General features: G+C 40.3%; 2 protein-coding genes across 6 annotated transcripts in view; one reads left to right on the forward strand and one right to left on the reverse strand.

Annotated features, from left to right (window-relative positions):
* Positions 1-822: 822 nt before the first annotated feature.
* Positions 823-6,461, reverse strand: LOC106586746 (mitochondrial pyruvate carrier 2). Its single transcript, XM_014174326.1, has 5 exons — positions 6,046-6,461; positions 2,627-2,667; positions 2,428-2,512; positions 2,205-2,316; positions 823-1,936 (listed from the first exon to the last, which is right to left on the reverse strand). Exons 1-5 carry the CDS (start codon positions 6,137-6,139, stop codon positions 1,879-1,881), a joined length of 390 nt encoding a protein of 129 aa, XP_014029801.1. The 5' UTR covers positions 6,140-6,461; the 3' UTR covers positions 823-1,878.
* Positions 6,462-6,698: 237 nt separating this feature from the next.
* LOC106586745 (DDB1- and CUL4-associated factor 6) overlaps positions 6,699-16,886 on the forward strand; it is a 60,814-nt gene continuing 50,626 nt past the window's right edge. For all 5 annotated transcript variants that reach the window (XM_014174319.2, XM_014174320.2, XM_014174321.2 and 2 more), the window contains exon 1: positions 6,699-7,635. In XM_014174319.2, the coding sequence (XP_014029794.1) occupies positions 7,548-7,635 (88 nt within the window). In that variant the 5' untranslated portion in view covers positions 6,699-7,547. The remainder of the gene's footprint in view (positions 7,636-16,886) is intronic.

Below are 16,886 nucleotides of genomic sequence, written 5' to 3' on the forward strand. Positions count from 1 at the left end.
TCCTAAGTATGGTGATGAGCTTGGAGGGGACAATGGTGTTGAATGCCGAGCTGTAGTCAATGAACAGCATTTTCACATAGGTATTCCTCCTATCTAGGTGGGTGAGGGCAGTGTGGAGTGCAATTGAGATTGCGTCGTCTATGGATCTGTTGGGGCGCTATGCAAATTGGAGTGGGTCTAGTGTCAACTGTCTGATTTAGTTGGTGTTAAGACTCAACTTCCACCTAGTACAGCCAGGGGAGTATGGGTCTCTGGTTCCTCGAGGTTTCTTCCTTCTGTGGAGTTTTTCCCTTAATAACACTGCTTCTACTGGCATTTTAGTTGTCTAGGTTACCGTAAAGCACAGGCTGCATTTACAAGCAGCCCAATTCTGAAGTTTTTACAAATCAGATCAGCACTGAAAAAGATCTGATTGGTCAGAAGACCAATTAGTGGAGAAAAAAAAGAAATCAGAATTGGGCTGCCTGTGTAAACACAGCCTTAGTGACATGTTGAAAAGGTGTTGCGTATACAAAGGTGGACCAATCAATTGTCAACTTGGTATTTTTCTTATTTTTGATCCAATCTTTAGCATGTAAAATTGTTTTTCACAGTATAATGGTCTAGTTGGAAGAACAAGTAAAAAAAAAAAAATATGCACATTTTGTAGAGGCATGAATGTTTCAGTTGGTTCCCACCCTTGTGGGACACTTGTGCCAAGTCACATATGCCTCAATTCACAAGTCAGGTCCAAACACATTTTCAACTCAAGAGATTCTGCATACTCTCCCTGTCCAAACAATCTTTATCTATCATACACTTTCTGCTCAGGAATGAAACTGCTTCAGAATATGCCAAGATTTTTAATTCAACAGTTAGAACAAATAAGGGCATATCCATTACATACAGACACTTTAGATATAACCTCGACATACATAAGTGCCTGTTCATGTTTCAGTAAATTATGGACCAATGTAATTTGCCAGTTATTGCTATATTATTTTAGAGATCAATGAACAAATTGACTTAAATTCTCATCTAGTTACAGTAACAGATTATGCGTCTCCCAACTACTGAGAACCAACCAATATGAGACGAGGACCTTGACTACAGGGCCAATACAGGTTGTCCTTCTTGGGTCCAAGTACCACACTAGATTTAGCCCCCAAGAATGCCACACAGGACGCATTACCAAAAGGTTCCTCATAATGTTCAGGGGCAAAAGGTGGTGATTTCCTATTACTTTTGGCATTTGAAAGTCTACAGTTAAAAGCTATATGAAATGTTTTTTTTTTACCTGATTTATTGGTTAAAGCATTTACAACACGTGGAAGGAACAGTCACATGGTATGCATGTACGGTTTAATAATCCTACTGATATAGAAATAGTTACCAAAATGATTGATGAAAATAGTTGAATAAGCATATGGGATGAATGTGACATCTCATTTTTAAATTTGGGGAGACATTCTTTTTAACCACATTCAACACAGATCCAAGACCTTCCTTGTTTGGAAACCACTCCATGAGGAATGATTACTCAAAGAAATAACAGAAAAAAAGCAACACTTCCCAAAAATTGAATGCTAAACATTAATCATGAACAAATTAAATACATTTGAGAACATAGTCATACAATTTGTTGCATGAATTAAAACTTAAAAATACTACATCTTGTGCGTAGATGACAAACATTTGAGTGTTTTGGTAAGGGTTAATATGCCATTATAACCCTGAAGAAATCCAGGCAAATGACATGATCTACAGCAAGGAAACATTGTTTTTTTTCTACTGTAAAATTGAGTGAGGATGGAAGAGGGATGGAGGGGCTTAGAGGGACTGGGTTTGTGCCGGTGATTAGCTCCCTTACGGTCCATGGAGATGGACTGGTGACATAATTCAAGACTCTGCTGGGGCAGCCTCCTCCTTTGCTAGTGCCTTCTTCCCTTGTTCATACCTGTATTGTGAAAGGGGATAAGGGAAGAGAGAGGAAAAGAAACTTGAGGTTTATGTACATTTATTCAAATACATTTGCCCTTATACGTCAAGGAAATAAAAGCTAAACACTAAAAAAAGAAAGTAAAAAACAGTTCTTATGAGCCTCCAGGTTGATTCCTAAAGAACTTACAAAGGACAGAAAAATGTATTGTGGCTGTTTATGGCGAAGCCAAATCTATAGGTCAGGTCTTCATTCTATTTCTGCACTCTAAGAGAGGTTCACTTACTGGAAGATCCTGTAGAGCTGGGATATTCCAGCACTACCCACAAATAAATTGACAGCAAAGAGGTTCCAGTTCTTTGGAATGATGACCAAAGAGTATCTGGACCAGGTCAGACCTGAGAAAGTGGGAAAAGTGATTAGTCAATGAGTGAAGTTGTTTATTTGACTGAAGGATTAATTTACACTATACCTGTCACTCACGGAATAATATAGGAACTCCACTATACCTGTGGCTGTCAGTACAGCAGACTGGGATACGCTCAGTTTCTCAGCTGGTCGACTCATATCTGCCAGACCAGCCCCGACCAGACCCTATAGAGATGAGTAGAGGCATGGGACTTGAAATTTGTTTCATTAGACAATGCCTTCAAACATGTTTACATTTAGATAAGGCAGTAGCTCAAGCTTAGGAAATTCAGCCCTTACCCATTTGAACATCGGGGCCCAGAAGAAAATAGTCTTTGGACCTGGAATTAGAGAAGACACAATCCATGAGAAAATTGATTACAGAACAGATTATAAAATATCCGACAATTCTCAGCAAATTCTCAGTTCAGGGCAGGGAAATCTTAAACACTTAATATGAGTGATGCTATTTTCATTGTTCTGCTATCTATCCCATTGGTAACCAAATAAAGGCTAAATGACCTCTCCTAAGTAACATCTCACACTCCATGAATAAGATGATACTCAGAGATTTGTTTTTTTTAACACCTGTAAGCTAGAGCAAAAAATGGCCTTAAATGATAACAAAAAGTAAAAAAAAAAAAAGTATTATTATTATTTATTTTTTTTACATAGTGGTGCAGCCAGTCCACACGGTGGCACAGTGCCCTTCTTTGGGGAGAACCCTGGCGTGGACAAAAAGCTTCCACATGCAATACGCTAAGAACACCATTGTCTGCTCTGAATCTAATCGACCATCTCCATCAGAAAACACTTGCCTCCGACTGCACAATGAGGAGGGAAGAGAACTCTGTTTTAACCAATCATCTTGCAGGGAGTTGGGCACCACCCCTCATGTGGTCAAAACTTTCTTCCCTTGTAGCTGTGTTCTGTTCTCCAATAGCAATGATAGAGTGCTGACAACTTTAGTCTGAACTTTAGTCTGCATTGAAAGATAAACATTATTGACTATAAAGGAAGAGTTCATGCAGTGATAAGTCAACAAGAATAAAATCAGGGCATTAGTCCTCCTAGCCAGCAATCATTGTCTTACACCAATTTAAGTTACAATTCAAGCATTAGGCTAATTATTTTTTCTCCACATATTTTTACCAACAAGAATAGATGTAAAAACAAGGGTTGGCTGTGTCAGCTGATGCCACATTCACATTATCAGTTTGAAGTGACTCAAGTCCTATTTTTTTGCATATCCGATTCTAATCTGTCCTTTTTCCTGCAGTCTGAACAGCTAAAAAGCACACGGAATCGGATACTTCAACACACATTTCAAACCACCTACGTAGGCGGTTTGAAGTCAGATATAAATCTGATTCCTGTTAATGCGACTTGTGTCTGAACGGTCAAATCCGATGGTTTCTAGATTTATTTGGCATATCGTGTTGCTTGCTAGTTCTGTTGACAGTTTGACAAGAACGTGGTAGCTCACTAGCTTGTTAATTGTTCACAAACAAATGAGTGAATGTGCTAGAAAGAAACAGCTACCTTAGGAGCTAGAAACAGAGCTGCCATGTCTATTGTCGCCATTTTGTACTTAGCTAGCTAGTTGACTGCTGTGGCTAGCTAAAACATACTTGTTTTGAAAGTTGGATTATCTTATCATTTGAGGCTATAAAAGTGTTTTTACACTGTGGTTTTAACAATTCAAAGTAACTGGGAAACGTCCATGACAGGTATTGTCGTCACCTAAGCTTGCTACATAACTTCTGAGTGATAGGAAGCACGAGCACCACCACCGATCAGCCTACACCACTGCACACACACCCGTCATTATTATGACAACTAGTGTAGCCATGTCAGCAAATGACTGCTGTCTGAACACACACAAATCCAATTTGGTCACTTGCTGTTTGGACAGTCAGTATTCCAAAATGGATAACATACTACATACATACACACATTATTTGAGCATTAAGGCCTGCAATGCGACACCATTCAAAAAATGCCATCTGTTTTTTTTGTCGATTGTGGTGGAAAAAGCAGTCTCAGGCGCCACTCCAGAATCTCCCATAAGTGTTCAATTGGGTTGAGATCTGATGACAGGCAGACCGACACACACTTTAAACCCCCTATGCTCCTTTGGCTGAGTTTACACAGGCAGCCCATTTCTGAAATTTGTTCCACTAATTGCTCTTTTGACCAATTACATCAGATCTTTTTCAGAGCAGATTTGATGGGTCAAAATACTAATTAGTGAAAAAGATCCAAATTGGGCTGGCTGCCTGTCTAAACACAGCCAAGATAATGGCCATCAGGGCATTATTATACATGACCCTAAGCATGATGGGATGTTAATGGCTTAATTAACTCAGAAACCACACCTGTGTGGAAGCACCTGCTTTCAATATACTTTGTATCCCATATTTACTCAAGTGTTTAGTTTAGTTTGGCAATTACCTGTAGGCCTACATAGGATGCTATGCAACAGGTTTGACGAGTGTTACAGGTTTGGCCAATCACATTTTTTTCTGCCAAAGGCACATACATGTAACTGCCAAAATAAAGGAAACACAAACTTAGTGTCTTAATAGGGGCCACCCCGAGCCGCTTCAATGCACCTTGGCATAGATTGTGTCTGGAACTCTATTGGGAGGAATGCAACACCATTCTTCCACAAGAAATTCCATAATTTGGTGTTTTGTTGATGGTGGTGCAAAATGCTGTCTCAGGCACCGCTCCAGAATCTCCCATAAGTGTTCAATTGGATTGAGACACACACACACTTCAAACCCCTCTTTCAAAGTCGCTGAGATCTGTTCTTCTAGCCATGGTAGCAACTGGGCATTTTTATACATGACCCTAAGCAGGATGGAATATTTTATTTGCTTAAATAGCTCAGGGACCACACCTGCTTACTTTGGATCCCTAAAATACCAAGATGTCCTTTATTTTGTCAGTTCCCTGTAGTACACTGCATTATATAGTGCAAATAGTGATTGTTGGCATCATTAATAAAAAACCCTTAAGGACAAATGTATGGGACGAATAACACATCCTATCACCTGTGCAGAATCGAGAGTCTGTCCTCTCACAAGATATATACAGGTTATAGAAAGGACAAGATTCTATAAGGACAAAGGTTAGTTAACAGCGGTAGCTAAATTTACTGGTGTAGGAGTGTTTAAAGACTGCAAATGTTTACAAGCAGGTCGCTCTCAACATTGATTTCCTAAAAACATGCAACTACTTATTCTGCAAGGAACCATGCAAATGTTAAATGAAATTGCTATGCTTAGCTTCCATTCGCTTTGCATGCAATCCCTCTCACTCACAAAACTCCACGCGACCACCTGCAACCAATGAGGTCTATGCTTGCAAACACGCCCATGTAGCCAGGTAGTGTACCATTAACTGCACAGTACTCAATGGGATAACTACTCTGCAAAACTGTTGTGCCATCTTTTTACAGATTTTGAGGCGCCGCCATGACATTTGTTTTGGTTAAAAACACAGAGCAGCGAGATTAGATAATAAAATATTGGTTGCACACATCAAACTATGTAGGAAGGGATTTTGACTAAATTCACTAACTAAACCATGGCCACTTCAGCAACAACAGCGGTCATCAATGTGTACCGTCCTCAATTTGGTCTAGACGCACGCTAGTTGCTGATAATCTATGGCTAACGCTGGCTGTCACAGTCTAATAGTATTTACATTACCTGCAGGGTGATTGTAGAGCGGTCGCAGTTTTGCTGGCAACATTAGCCCGATCTTATCCAGCAGTTTGTGATAGGAAACTCTCATCGCAGCCATGTTTGCAAAAGGCTAATGTAGCTGTCTAACGTTAACTACCCCTGACCTAGCAAGCTAGCTAGCTTGCTAAATACGTAGCTACGAAGGTAAATTAGTTCGACTTTGACACTTCAGTATTGGTATTGCCCGATATCTAATATTTGCAGCAATGTAGTCATAAAACGGTTCGGAAAAATGTCAAAGGCGCTGTCCTACTTTCGACCTTCTAATGCAAACCTATTGGCATGTAGCTAGCCTGCTATGCTACAACAGTGCTCATTCCTGGTGGCCTTGATTTGAGAGCTTTTACAAGGTGGTGACTTTTCTTCACAGCGCAACCTATCTAGCACAGTACCACAACAAGACGCTCCTAATTCCTATTGGTGTATTTGGGCCAATCCTCCGAACATGATTGGTGTACCAGAGACGAGCGGCACGTTCTACCAGACTCTACCATTTGTTCATCTGTCTACATAATCCAGTATTAATATGATGCCACTTTACTACAGCATCGCGCAATTATAACTATATCATATATAATAGCCTCAACTGGATTTTCAATTAATTGTTAGAGAGACTGGAATTTCTAAACCCAGAGACGCAACATCGCGAGACTTCCGGGAACGCTTGTGAAACAGACCGGAAAGACCAGGTCGGGGTTTGGGGTTGGAGAAGTGGAAAATATTCCATAGTTGTTCATTTACTCGAAATCGAAAGGCAAAACCTAGATTCGAGCCTATGTCTTAAGTAATTAAACATGGTATTACTCCAACCTAGTGATAGTGACAAACTGACACGTTTTAAATTTGTCAAAAACTATTTTATATAAAATGAGTGCCATTGAATTGACGGCCTGTACATGCGCAGTTCGGCGAGAGACGACCGTTTTACCATATGTTGTTTACAACTAAACCTTGTTCTATATGTGGTTATACGTACTTCTGCTCATGTGCTTAGCTAGGCGACGTCGCCATGACATCACCTACAAGAGTGTGAACGGCGATTTCAATTGGAGAGCAGTTTCTGTCTATCATCACACTGTACTGACTCGGTCTAGTCCTTGCGGGCTGCGTCATACTGCTGCAATGTTGACGGTCTCGATTAATATTATCAAGCATAGAAATGGGACGCACAGAACGCCCCGCACACCATCGTTGTTTCAACCAGGGAGTTAGACACAACAAGAGAGAGAAGTAGAGCCACCCAAATAACATCAGAGGAATAAAGCGACGGAAGAGAGGCTGCAAAATGAAGAGGGGGCGATAAACATAGCCGTATATAGCTTAGCACGCATGCTAACGTTGGCTTCTAATTAGCTAGCTACGTCGCAACGGTCACACAGAGAACAACATCAAAAGGCGATAGTCAGAAGAGAGGGTTTACAACTGTATTTCAATGGTATTTTTTAATAAAAGCAGGTTCGAGCATTATGTCCTGCTCTGGTAACCTGGTTTGGGATGTTAACAAGCGTTCCATTGGATATAATGACCCGAATGCTGTCAGGATCAACTACTTAGGTAAGAGCTCCTGCCTGTGTCCAAAATAATTTGCAATAACACACACAGCTACAGTGAACGTCGACCAGTTAGTTAGCTATGTTTTCGATTAGATTACTAACATGTGAAATACAAACTGACAACAATGCAGCGAACTTGTTTCCCCACTTCAGACACCAGTGGCGTTGATTTGTTTCGTTGCAATGATTGCTTGCCTTTCCGCGTGGGCAGCTTGCTATTTTGTAACAATACCCCTCTTGCCACAGCAAGCTAGCAATGCCTTTTTAGGTAGCTATAGCTAACTAGCACAATTGCTGATTTGTGCCAGTTCCCTTTGGTGAAAGTGGAGGTTATTAAAATAACTGTGGTTACATTTCATTTGTGAATTTAAATATCCGATTTTGATGTTTGATTGACCAATTCTTTCCTCACATAGGTTACAAGTTGTAGCTGGAGGAAATGTCTATATGCACCTGCTGTCTAGTCTACCCTTTGTCCTTACAAAATCAACAATAATGGCTGGTTATTTTAAGACTGTGTTTCTGCAGAATATAGAGAACGAGTTTCAGGCCAAGTCATCCGGAGTTTTGATTCTTGCAATTTGCCCAATTGCTAATGAAATTAGTAGAGCTGCCAAATCTCACGCAGTAGCCTAGAGACACGCATTTGAGCCTTTTATCACGCTCACTCGACACATCTTATCTTACACATCGAAAAGTAGTGGTTTTATTTTTCTAATTAATCCAGTATATTCAATGCGTTAACCTTTTAACTGTGCTGCAAATTGTTTAGAAATCGGAGCATCGACACTTGATATTTAATAACATCACGAGCGGAACCTATATTATTATTATTATTGGCCTGTCTTGCAACAGCACTGTGAACCGCGGCACATTAAAGCATATGATTGGTCTAGTTATGTAATGAATCAAGGTGATTGGATGCGCGTTTTAAAGAAAAAAAACCCTTAAGATTAGAGGAGCTGAATGGAGAGATTTTGTCAACAACATTATTTTGCTGTTACTCCCTATTGCAGAATGCAGACTTTTGACAGCATGTACTGAAGTCGATTTAATCCATATTTGTTTAGTCCCCCTCGTTTGGTGATTGGCATTTAGGCTGTGGCAACGAAAAGGCCGCAGACTGACCTACAGTATGTTTTAGCAGGGAAGTTTGGTGGGGTCGTTGGCATTAATACGTGTCACATATCAGTTTGCATACAATGTAGTAAAATAATAATAATGGAGTTAATAAAGCCTTATACACACATGGTCTCTTTTTTGATTTCTTGAGTAAGGCCGTTCCAAAATGCAGGTGTTCAGCCTAACTCAGTATTCTGTCACTCATTTTTTTTTAATGTATTCTTTATTTATAGGCAAGTCAGTTAAGAACAAATTCTTATTTACAATGACAGCCTAACCCAAACGATGCTGGGCCAGTTGTGCGTCGCCCTATGGGACTCCCGATCACGGCCGGTTGTGATACAGCCTGGATCTGTAGGGATGCAGTGACTTAGGAGCCACTCATGGGGACACTGTCACCGCAAAATCTAGGGGAGAGCTTGAAATTTCAAGCCCCTTGGGTGCTGCCATAGAGTTACAATGGAAGTGCCCATCCAAGAAGGCTCAAGGTCACTGGCCACAGATAAGTTGACGCCAAATCACATTATCTACCATTGCTTTGATTGGACTGATCATGTCAACATCATACTTTCAAAATCTTAGCTAGCAAGCTAGACAAGCAGTCATCATCATGAATCAAGCTGACAATCTACTGGCAAATACTTTTCAATCCTTGTCATATCAAGAGAAATTATAGATAAAATGTATCTGTGCTCATTGGCCATTGGAAATAAACATTACACAACAAATTCAACAATGAGCTGTTTTGGAAGGAATCATTGGCTAACTGCAAGTATTGCAAGTAATCACTAGCCTGATATTCAGTGGAGTGGGTGTGTGGTCCAAGTCTGGGTTTATGGGTCTCTTTTCTAAGCTTAAAAGGATACACATTCAACAATAGCCATGTTGTCAATTCAGCATGACTTCTGTCGCGTTCAAAACAACTAGGAAATCTCAGACTTCAGTGCATTCAAGACAACTGGGAACTCGGGAAAAAAAACTCTGACTGGGAAAGTACGTTTTGAACGGTCATCACACTCGGAATTCGAAGTCGGGAACTCGGGCCTCTTTCTAGAGCTCTGACTTGAAGATCACTGACGCCATGATTCACCCCTGTTTTTTTCCCCTGAGTTCCCAGTTGTCTTGAAAGCACCGTAAATCCAGAGAATGCCAGACTTTGATGAAAGTTTGATGACAAAATTTGCCCAAGAAGGACCGCCGCGTCACCTTCCTGCACAACAATCTGAATCCAAAAATGTCTTGCATAAATTAGGTAATATGCCAGGGAGATGTGTATATTGTATCTAAGAAAGTAATACTAAGTCTATGTTCTGTAGTAAGCTGTTAGTAGCCCATGTGCCTCACCCTCATAATTTAGTCTACTGTTCTGACTTGGTGGTGCACATGTAGCCTATAGCCTGTTTTAAAGAAATGTCATAATCAAATACTGTAAGAGCTTTCATTATCGGATTTATATGCCCCCTTTATTTATCCTACAGTTTTGATTTGTTGTACAGGGAGAATACTGTAAGAACGGCCCATGTTCTGAATTCTGTTGTTGTACATTTTAAAAGTGCTGAAGAAATATTTATATTTACGCCTTCCGTCCTAGCTCGCTCATGAATGTCTTAATCGAAATTACAGATTCCCTCTTATCTGCTTGTCGTCCCCTTATGCCATATTTGTACATTTCTATTGTCAGTAGAAACCACATTTGTTTAAGCAAGTCAGCCATATCAGCTTTGTTTTTTTAAAAGGCAGTAAATGAGGCTGAGTGAATTGTTTAGCTGGCAGACCAGGCTCCGCTAATGGCCAGGTGTAGCAGTGGTAAAGTGTTGGGACTCTGCTGTTGGGACATCTTTATGTAGGCCCTACCAGTTTGTGGGCGCTGTTTGTCACTGTTATAGTGCAATTCATGTATTGTTTAGTGTTGGGTAGTGGCTTTGCTGGCATGCATCAACATTTTTTAGGTTAATGTGTAATTTCTCTCTCATGTGGTGGTCATGGCTAAAGACGGCGCAAATTCCTACTATTTATGTGTCCAGGTTAAACATGGGACGTCCCTCATAAACAAACATTTGGTTAAATTCATGGTTATTGCAACATTTTCAAATCCATTAGAAGCGATTAATAGACAAAACAACAATGTAATTGACTGGCCAGAGATCAGGGCATTCATCAGCAAAGACGCAGTGCAAGCTGATAGTATTTTGGACAACCAAATTGAAGTCAAAATGATTGAAGTGTGTCAGCTGTATGGTGATTTGCAAGTTGGAAAAAGTGGGTGTGGTGTCAGTTTGTATCAGTTTGGTGTCAGAATGATATCTAATTGACTGATGGACGGTGACTTGCTGGCTGACTTTTGTCCATTTGCAATATGTTTAAACAGTGATAGACCATCACCAAATTGACATTCTGAAATATACACCAACGAGCGATGGAGAGGAACCAGAATCACTGCCCAGCCATCCCGAGTTTATCGGGCCAGTCAATTTCGCATTCCTGCAGTATTTTTGAGCATGTCAATTTTGTGATGGTAAATGCCCATTGAAACATGTTGCAAATGGACAGCTGTGCGCCTGGTGATTGGAACGGGTTACCAGGAGAACATTTTTTAAATCGTTTTTAATACCTTTAGGGGGGTGCAAGGGGTCCATGGTTGGGTAGGGAGCACCCCCCCACCCGTGCCCATCCAGCATGTCAAATTCATGATGGTAAATGCCCATTGAAACATATTGCAAATGGACAGTACATTTGCAATAAGATTCAACAGTGAAAAAACATCATCAAATGGACTTGATGAAATCAACACAACGATCTAGGTTGATTCATGGCTTAACATAGTGCTATTTATCATTTGGGCAGTGTAAATGCCATTTGGACATGGTTCACTGACTTTTAGGTTTGGAAACTGACTTTCTATGATCGTACATGGCAAATGGACATAACATCCTGACTTTGCACTTTCAATACTTTCATATTGCATTTGGACATTTCTTATTGCATTTGGCAATGGTTCACTGACTTTTGACTTCGACTTTTGACTTCCTATGAAATCATATTGCAAATGGACAAAACATATGCCCCTATGGACAAGTAAAAAAGAATAATTATGACAATAAAATATGACAAGTATGTTCATACAGATCTTATACATGTATAATTGACAGAAAAATCAAAAGGATTTTGAAAAACGGTCCAGAAAGCACTTTAAGGGGGTGATAAGTTTTAGATTTTTTTCTTCTTTACATTTTCAAAATTTGACCCTTGGCTCGCAATCTATTGGATTTTTGCTGTGTGAGACTTGGCATTTGCCATAAGGCATTTGCAATATATTTTGAATGAAACGGCGTCCAATTGAGTGGTATTGTACATCGTGTATATGTTTCGTACGGTGCCAATAATATTCCATTCATTTTTGTCCATTTCAGGGGGTTATTCCCTTACATATCCTTAATGAATGAGGAAGACCCCATACAGCAGCTAAGCTAATTGGGATCCATAATAAATACAAATAGTGGCCATGGTGTCTTGTGTATTTTCAAACCCATCCTTTTTTTCATTTTTTTTCCTTCTCAGTATCAAATGAAATGTTATTAGTCACATGCGCCGAATATAACAGGTGTAGACCTTACAATGATGCTTTCTTACGAGCCCCTAACCAACAATGCAGCACTCAGTCTAGTGTTGATATATACAGATAGAACATTCAACACATGCAGTGGACCCCATACACAATAGCTCTCCCTCCTTCCCATCCAGTTCTCTGCTCTGTGTGTAGAGCGGTTGTGTGTGTGTGTGTGTGTGGGACGGGGCCAGGAATTGAATAATTGATCATAATCTTTGACACCCTGCTGGATATCACAGAACTACAGCACAAACATCATCATTGCTTCCTTCCGCCCAGACACGGCTCTCCATTCATCTCAGTTACGTTTCATGAGTGACCGATTTAATTGAGACACAACATGAGCACATATTGGAGGATTCCGTAAGAAAAGCCCACAGCCAAAGCTGAGTGTTCAGCTTTGGCTGTGGCAATGCTGTTTGTTTTCTTTGACTCACTGGAAAATAATCCATTGATTCGGGGCAAATGGGCTACTCAAAATATAACTCAGAGAGACTCTGAAATGAATCTGCTTAAGTGGGAATTGTACTGGCAGGAGACCACTTTTGTGATAGCAAATTCATCAGGGACCCCCTCAAAATCAGAACACAACTCAGACTTTTAGAGTGCGATTAAAAATGGTATTGGTGACGGAATTCGGTATAGGCGACATGGACAGCCACCCAGGGCGGTATCTTGCCGGGGGCGGCACAGGGCGCCCGCACAAAACAAATCGGAACGGTGACATTTGCGCGATCGTCTTTCTATCGCTCATTTGCACGTCACGTCAATGATGTCATGTCACCGTGTGGGACTGTGGGTCAATTAACCTTGTCGGAGTGGGTGCCCTGATTCTAGTTTGTGAGCTAGGCAGGCTACTGTCTGGGAAGGTCTCCCACTCAGAAGTACGAGATGGGGAGGGGGGTGGGGGTAGGTTGACCTCAGGTCTCCCCACTGGAAGCCCGAGGTAGGGGGAGTGGGGGATTGTATCAAATAGCGCACCTCTAATTTTATACAGTACTAATGCAATTAGTAAAATCAGTCACACTACGAAATGCTACCAAATAAATCACAATTCATTCATAATACTGTGAATATATAGTTTCACAGACATATTGTTGAAATGTTTTCTGGTTTGTACGAATTCTTTAAGAATAATATAAAACCAGTGTGCACACCACCAAGGTGAATTGGTTTAGTCTTGACTCTTGGTTGACAGTGTTGGGGGATGGGTAATGTATTGGTGCTCGAGTGCCAAATCAACACATTTGTTACTATTTGTCTTTGTTAATTCTTTTTGATATTTATGAGTCTTATTTTTGTATATCTTTTTATATTTATATAGTTTTAAGTGTTGATAATTTATTTGTGTTCCAAATGTCTGAATAAAAATTTGTCAGTGCAGAATGGTGCTTTTTCTGGGGGGGGGGGGGGGCTAGAATCAGTGGCTAGAACCGCCACTGAGTGGCATACAAGGAGTTTATAAATGACTGCTGCAACGCATGGCTGGACTACCAAGTCTTGGGCCCTGGGAAATAACATTTTAAAGGCCCCCCTCTTTGTATCGGAGAGGAAATGTAATAGTGTTCAAGGTAATTTTACACATTTTGCCATGGGACAGAAGGGACAATTTTTGCTGTTTTTAATGCTTCGATTAAAGTGCATTTATGTTTTTATAAATGTTTTTGTGGGAATACAAGAAGTATTGAGTTGACAACTGGATCATTGATGGAGTACAGTGGATTCCTGTGAGCCTCCCTGTTGTATCTAAGGGTAGCCAATATTGTAAATAAGTAATATTACATTGTATTTTATTGCACCTTCTAAACTTGTTCCACGAACTCCTTGCCAAATTTGTTGAATCTGTTGTTACTAGCACATCTATCTATTTATAAGTAAATAAATGATATACATACACACATATTATTACCCTGCAGTACCCCATTTTGGGAACCACTGGTCTAGAGAAGATAACCTGGTCTCTTTCAACAGCTGCAGTGCCTGCAAGGAACAGAGTCCTATGAGTATGGAACACCAGACTACATGATCTTAAGAGTAAACAGTAGGCATATGACGGAGGCTACGGTTCAGTTATGGGATCATAAAAGTCAAAATGACCATAACGGTCCACTGTTACTATAATGACAACATGTATTGGGTTACTTAAACCCCTTTCCTCCTGATATTTCTTCATTGCCTGCAGCTCCGTAGTGTTTTTTTTTTTTTACAAACCTTCAGCTGTCTTCTACACGCCACTCTTCCTGGGGTTGGCTCTCCATTACACTGACTGGCATCCCAAGTGTGTGGGCAGGACTACACTGGTGTTTCTCTGGTAGTTTGGGTACTGGTTATGTGCACTTAACTCAGAGGACACTGACTTGAAACTGCTCAAGGCTTTTACTTTTTCCTTCACAAAAAGCTATGATGCCGCGATTAAAACATGACGTTGTTTTTATATGCCTAGGCTATTTTCTCAATAGAAAATCGAATTCAATGTTTTCAATGTTCTGTGCTTATGGTAGGCTATGGGATTTTCCCCTCCCGTCTGTTGTGTTGCCCTCAGCTAACATGGATTTGAACTATGCCCACTGTGTTCTTTTGTTGTGTTTCATTGTGTGATGTCACACTTGCTGGTGGAAAATAGTAATCAAGCTCCATAGAATCTTTCTGCCATTTTGTTATTCACCCTTCAAGAGGATTATGAAATACTATGCATATGATCCTTGGTATTTGTTCTGTCTCTTGCATGAGCATGCCAGATACTATGGAGGAACCGTTAGTGCATGTGGGAAAAGCATGCTCACGCGAGAGGAAACGCCAGGTGGGAACCTACCTTGTAGTTAATTGCGCTCACCTGGTGTCCGAGGTCTGAATCAGTCACTGATTTAGAAGGAGAGGATGAAAACCAGAAGTGTTTTTACCCTCCAGGACAGACGTTGAATAGCCCTGTTATAGGCTATATGCCATGCATGCTATCTGGGGCTACTGGTAAGCTTAATTAGCCTTTTCTATCTGTGGCCAAGTTAACCTAACTGTGATTTGTATTGAGTTGCGTTTGAGTGAGGATTTAGCAGGCCCAGGTGTGGGGCAGGTGGTTTATGGATTGGGCTAGCCTAGCACTGCATTTAGCTTAGCGCTACATTTATCTTGACTAGGCTGGGTGTGTTGGTAGAGCTGTCATTGTCAAATGACCGGAGAGACCCTAGCATGTAATCACACCAGTAAGAGGCTAAGTTTAGCACTGTGGAAGGGGGGCTAGTATTCCATTTGTGGAATATAAATCTCAGCAAAGGCCAGAAATATACTTCAAGGGAGAGTTGGGCCTAATCATAGAACATTTAAGGCTATTTTGCACAGTCTTCTTCACCCATGAGATTTAGTGAGATCAAATTACATGGTTTCAGCTAAATATGCTAATTCAATAATCATCATGTTACTTTCTCATGACCAAGGCCTATCAGCAAATGAATGAGGGGGAAGTGACATTTTGGGCTGTTGTCTTGCTCTTTTTGGATGTTTGACTTTAAATATCGGGAGGTTGAAAGACAAAGGAGGGAATATGGATACAATGGAGACATCTCTGCCTATTTTGTTGAATAGCTGTTTTGAGCTGTCTTCTCAAGTCTTCAATATTCCACTTCTCCAATGTTGAAAAAGCATTATATTGTTGTGGCCGAAGCTGTTACTTCCAGAACGTGTTTCAGTCGAATGGCAAGCTTTCAGGCTTGTTTTTGAGGACATCACTGACCTGGGAAGAGCTCTGTTGATTGAATCTATTCCTCAACACTCTCAAAATGGATTGGCTGTGAAAAGAATATGTTAGAGGGGTGTGGGTGTGTATGGCAACCTGGAATATTCATATAGTCAGGCACTTTGTTTTGATTTGAACAGCAATGCACTAGAACCCAGCTGTAGAACAAAAGCTGATATTGTGCCTTGAATGCACTTACTAACTTGGAGCTCGGACTTCAATACGATTACAGAGCATTGGCTTGTTTTGTTTGTTTATTTATTTATCATCTTACCTATTTATTTACCCCTGTCTCTCTCTTATTGAATGGGACAGTCCAATTTAATCTGGCCAGGCGGCCCCATACACGTAGTGTCATCGTTTATATGAGGGCAATTCCATGATAACGGAATTACGTTGAGACTCCAGATTTTTCAATTGAAAATGTATACCAAACAAAAACCATTGATTTCAAAGTGTAACAAATGATACAACTATATGCACTTTTAACAATTTCGACAGAATATTTATAAAAACATATATTTACAGGAAGAAGTGTGCGGATGTTGTGATAAGATATTGTGTAAAAAAATTCTTCACATTCATTGATCTGCACTGTGTGTTAGCTAGCTAGGCAGCCAGTTTTAGAGTAATGATTCCGTATATTTTTCTAATTAACTGCCAACATTCCACAGCCATACACTGGCTCAAATCACCTGATAGGACTAAGACAAGTTGTAAATGCAACAAGTAATGATATTGTGTCATATAATAGCACTCACAGCTTTACAAGAAAACACAATTTGAGTCATTT

This window comes from Salmo salar, chromosome ssa25 (genome assembly GCF_905237065.1).
Source record: "Salmo salar chromosome ssa25, Ssal_v3.1, whole genome shotgun sequence".
NCBI lineage: Eukaryota > Metazoa > Chordata > Actinopteri > Salmoniformes > Salmonidae > Salmo > Salmo salar.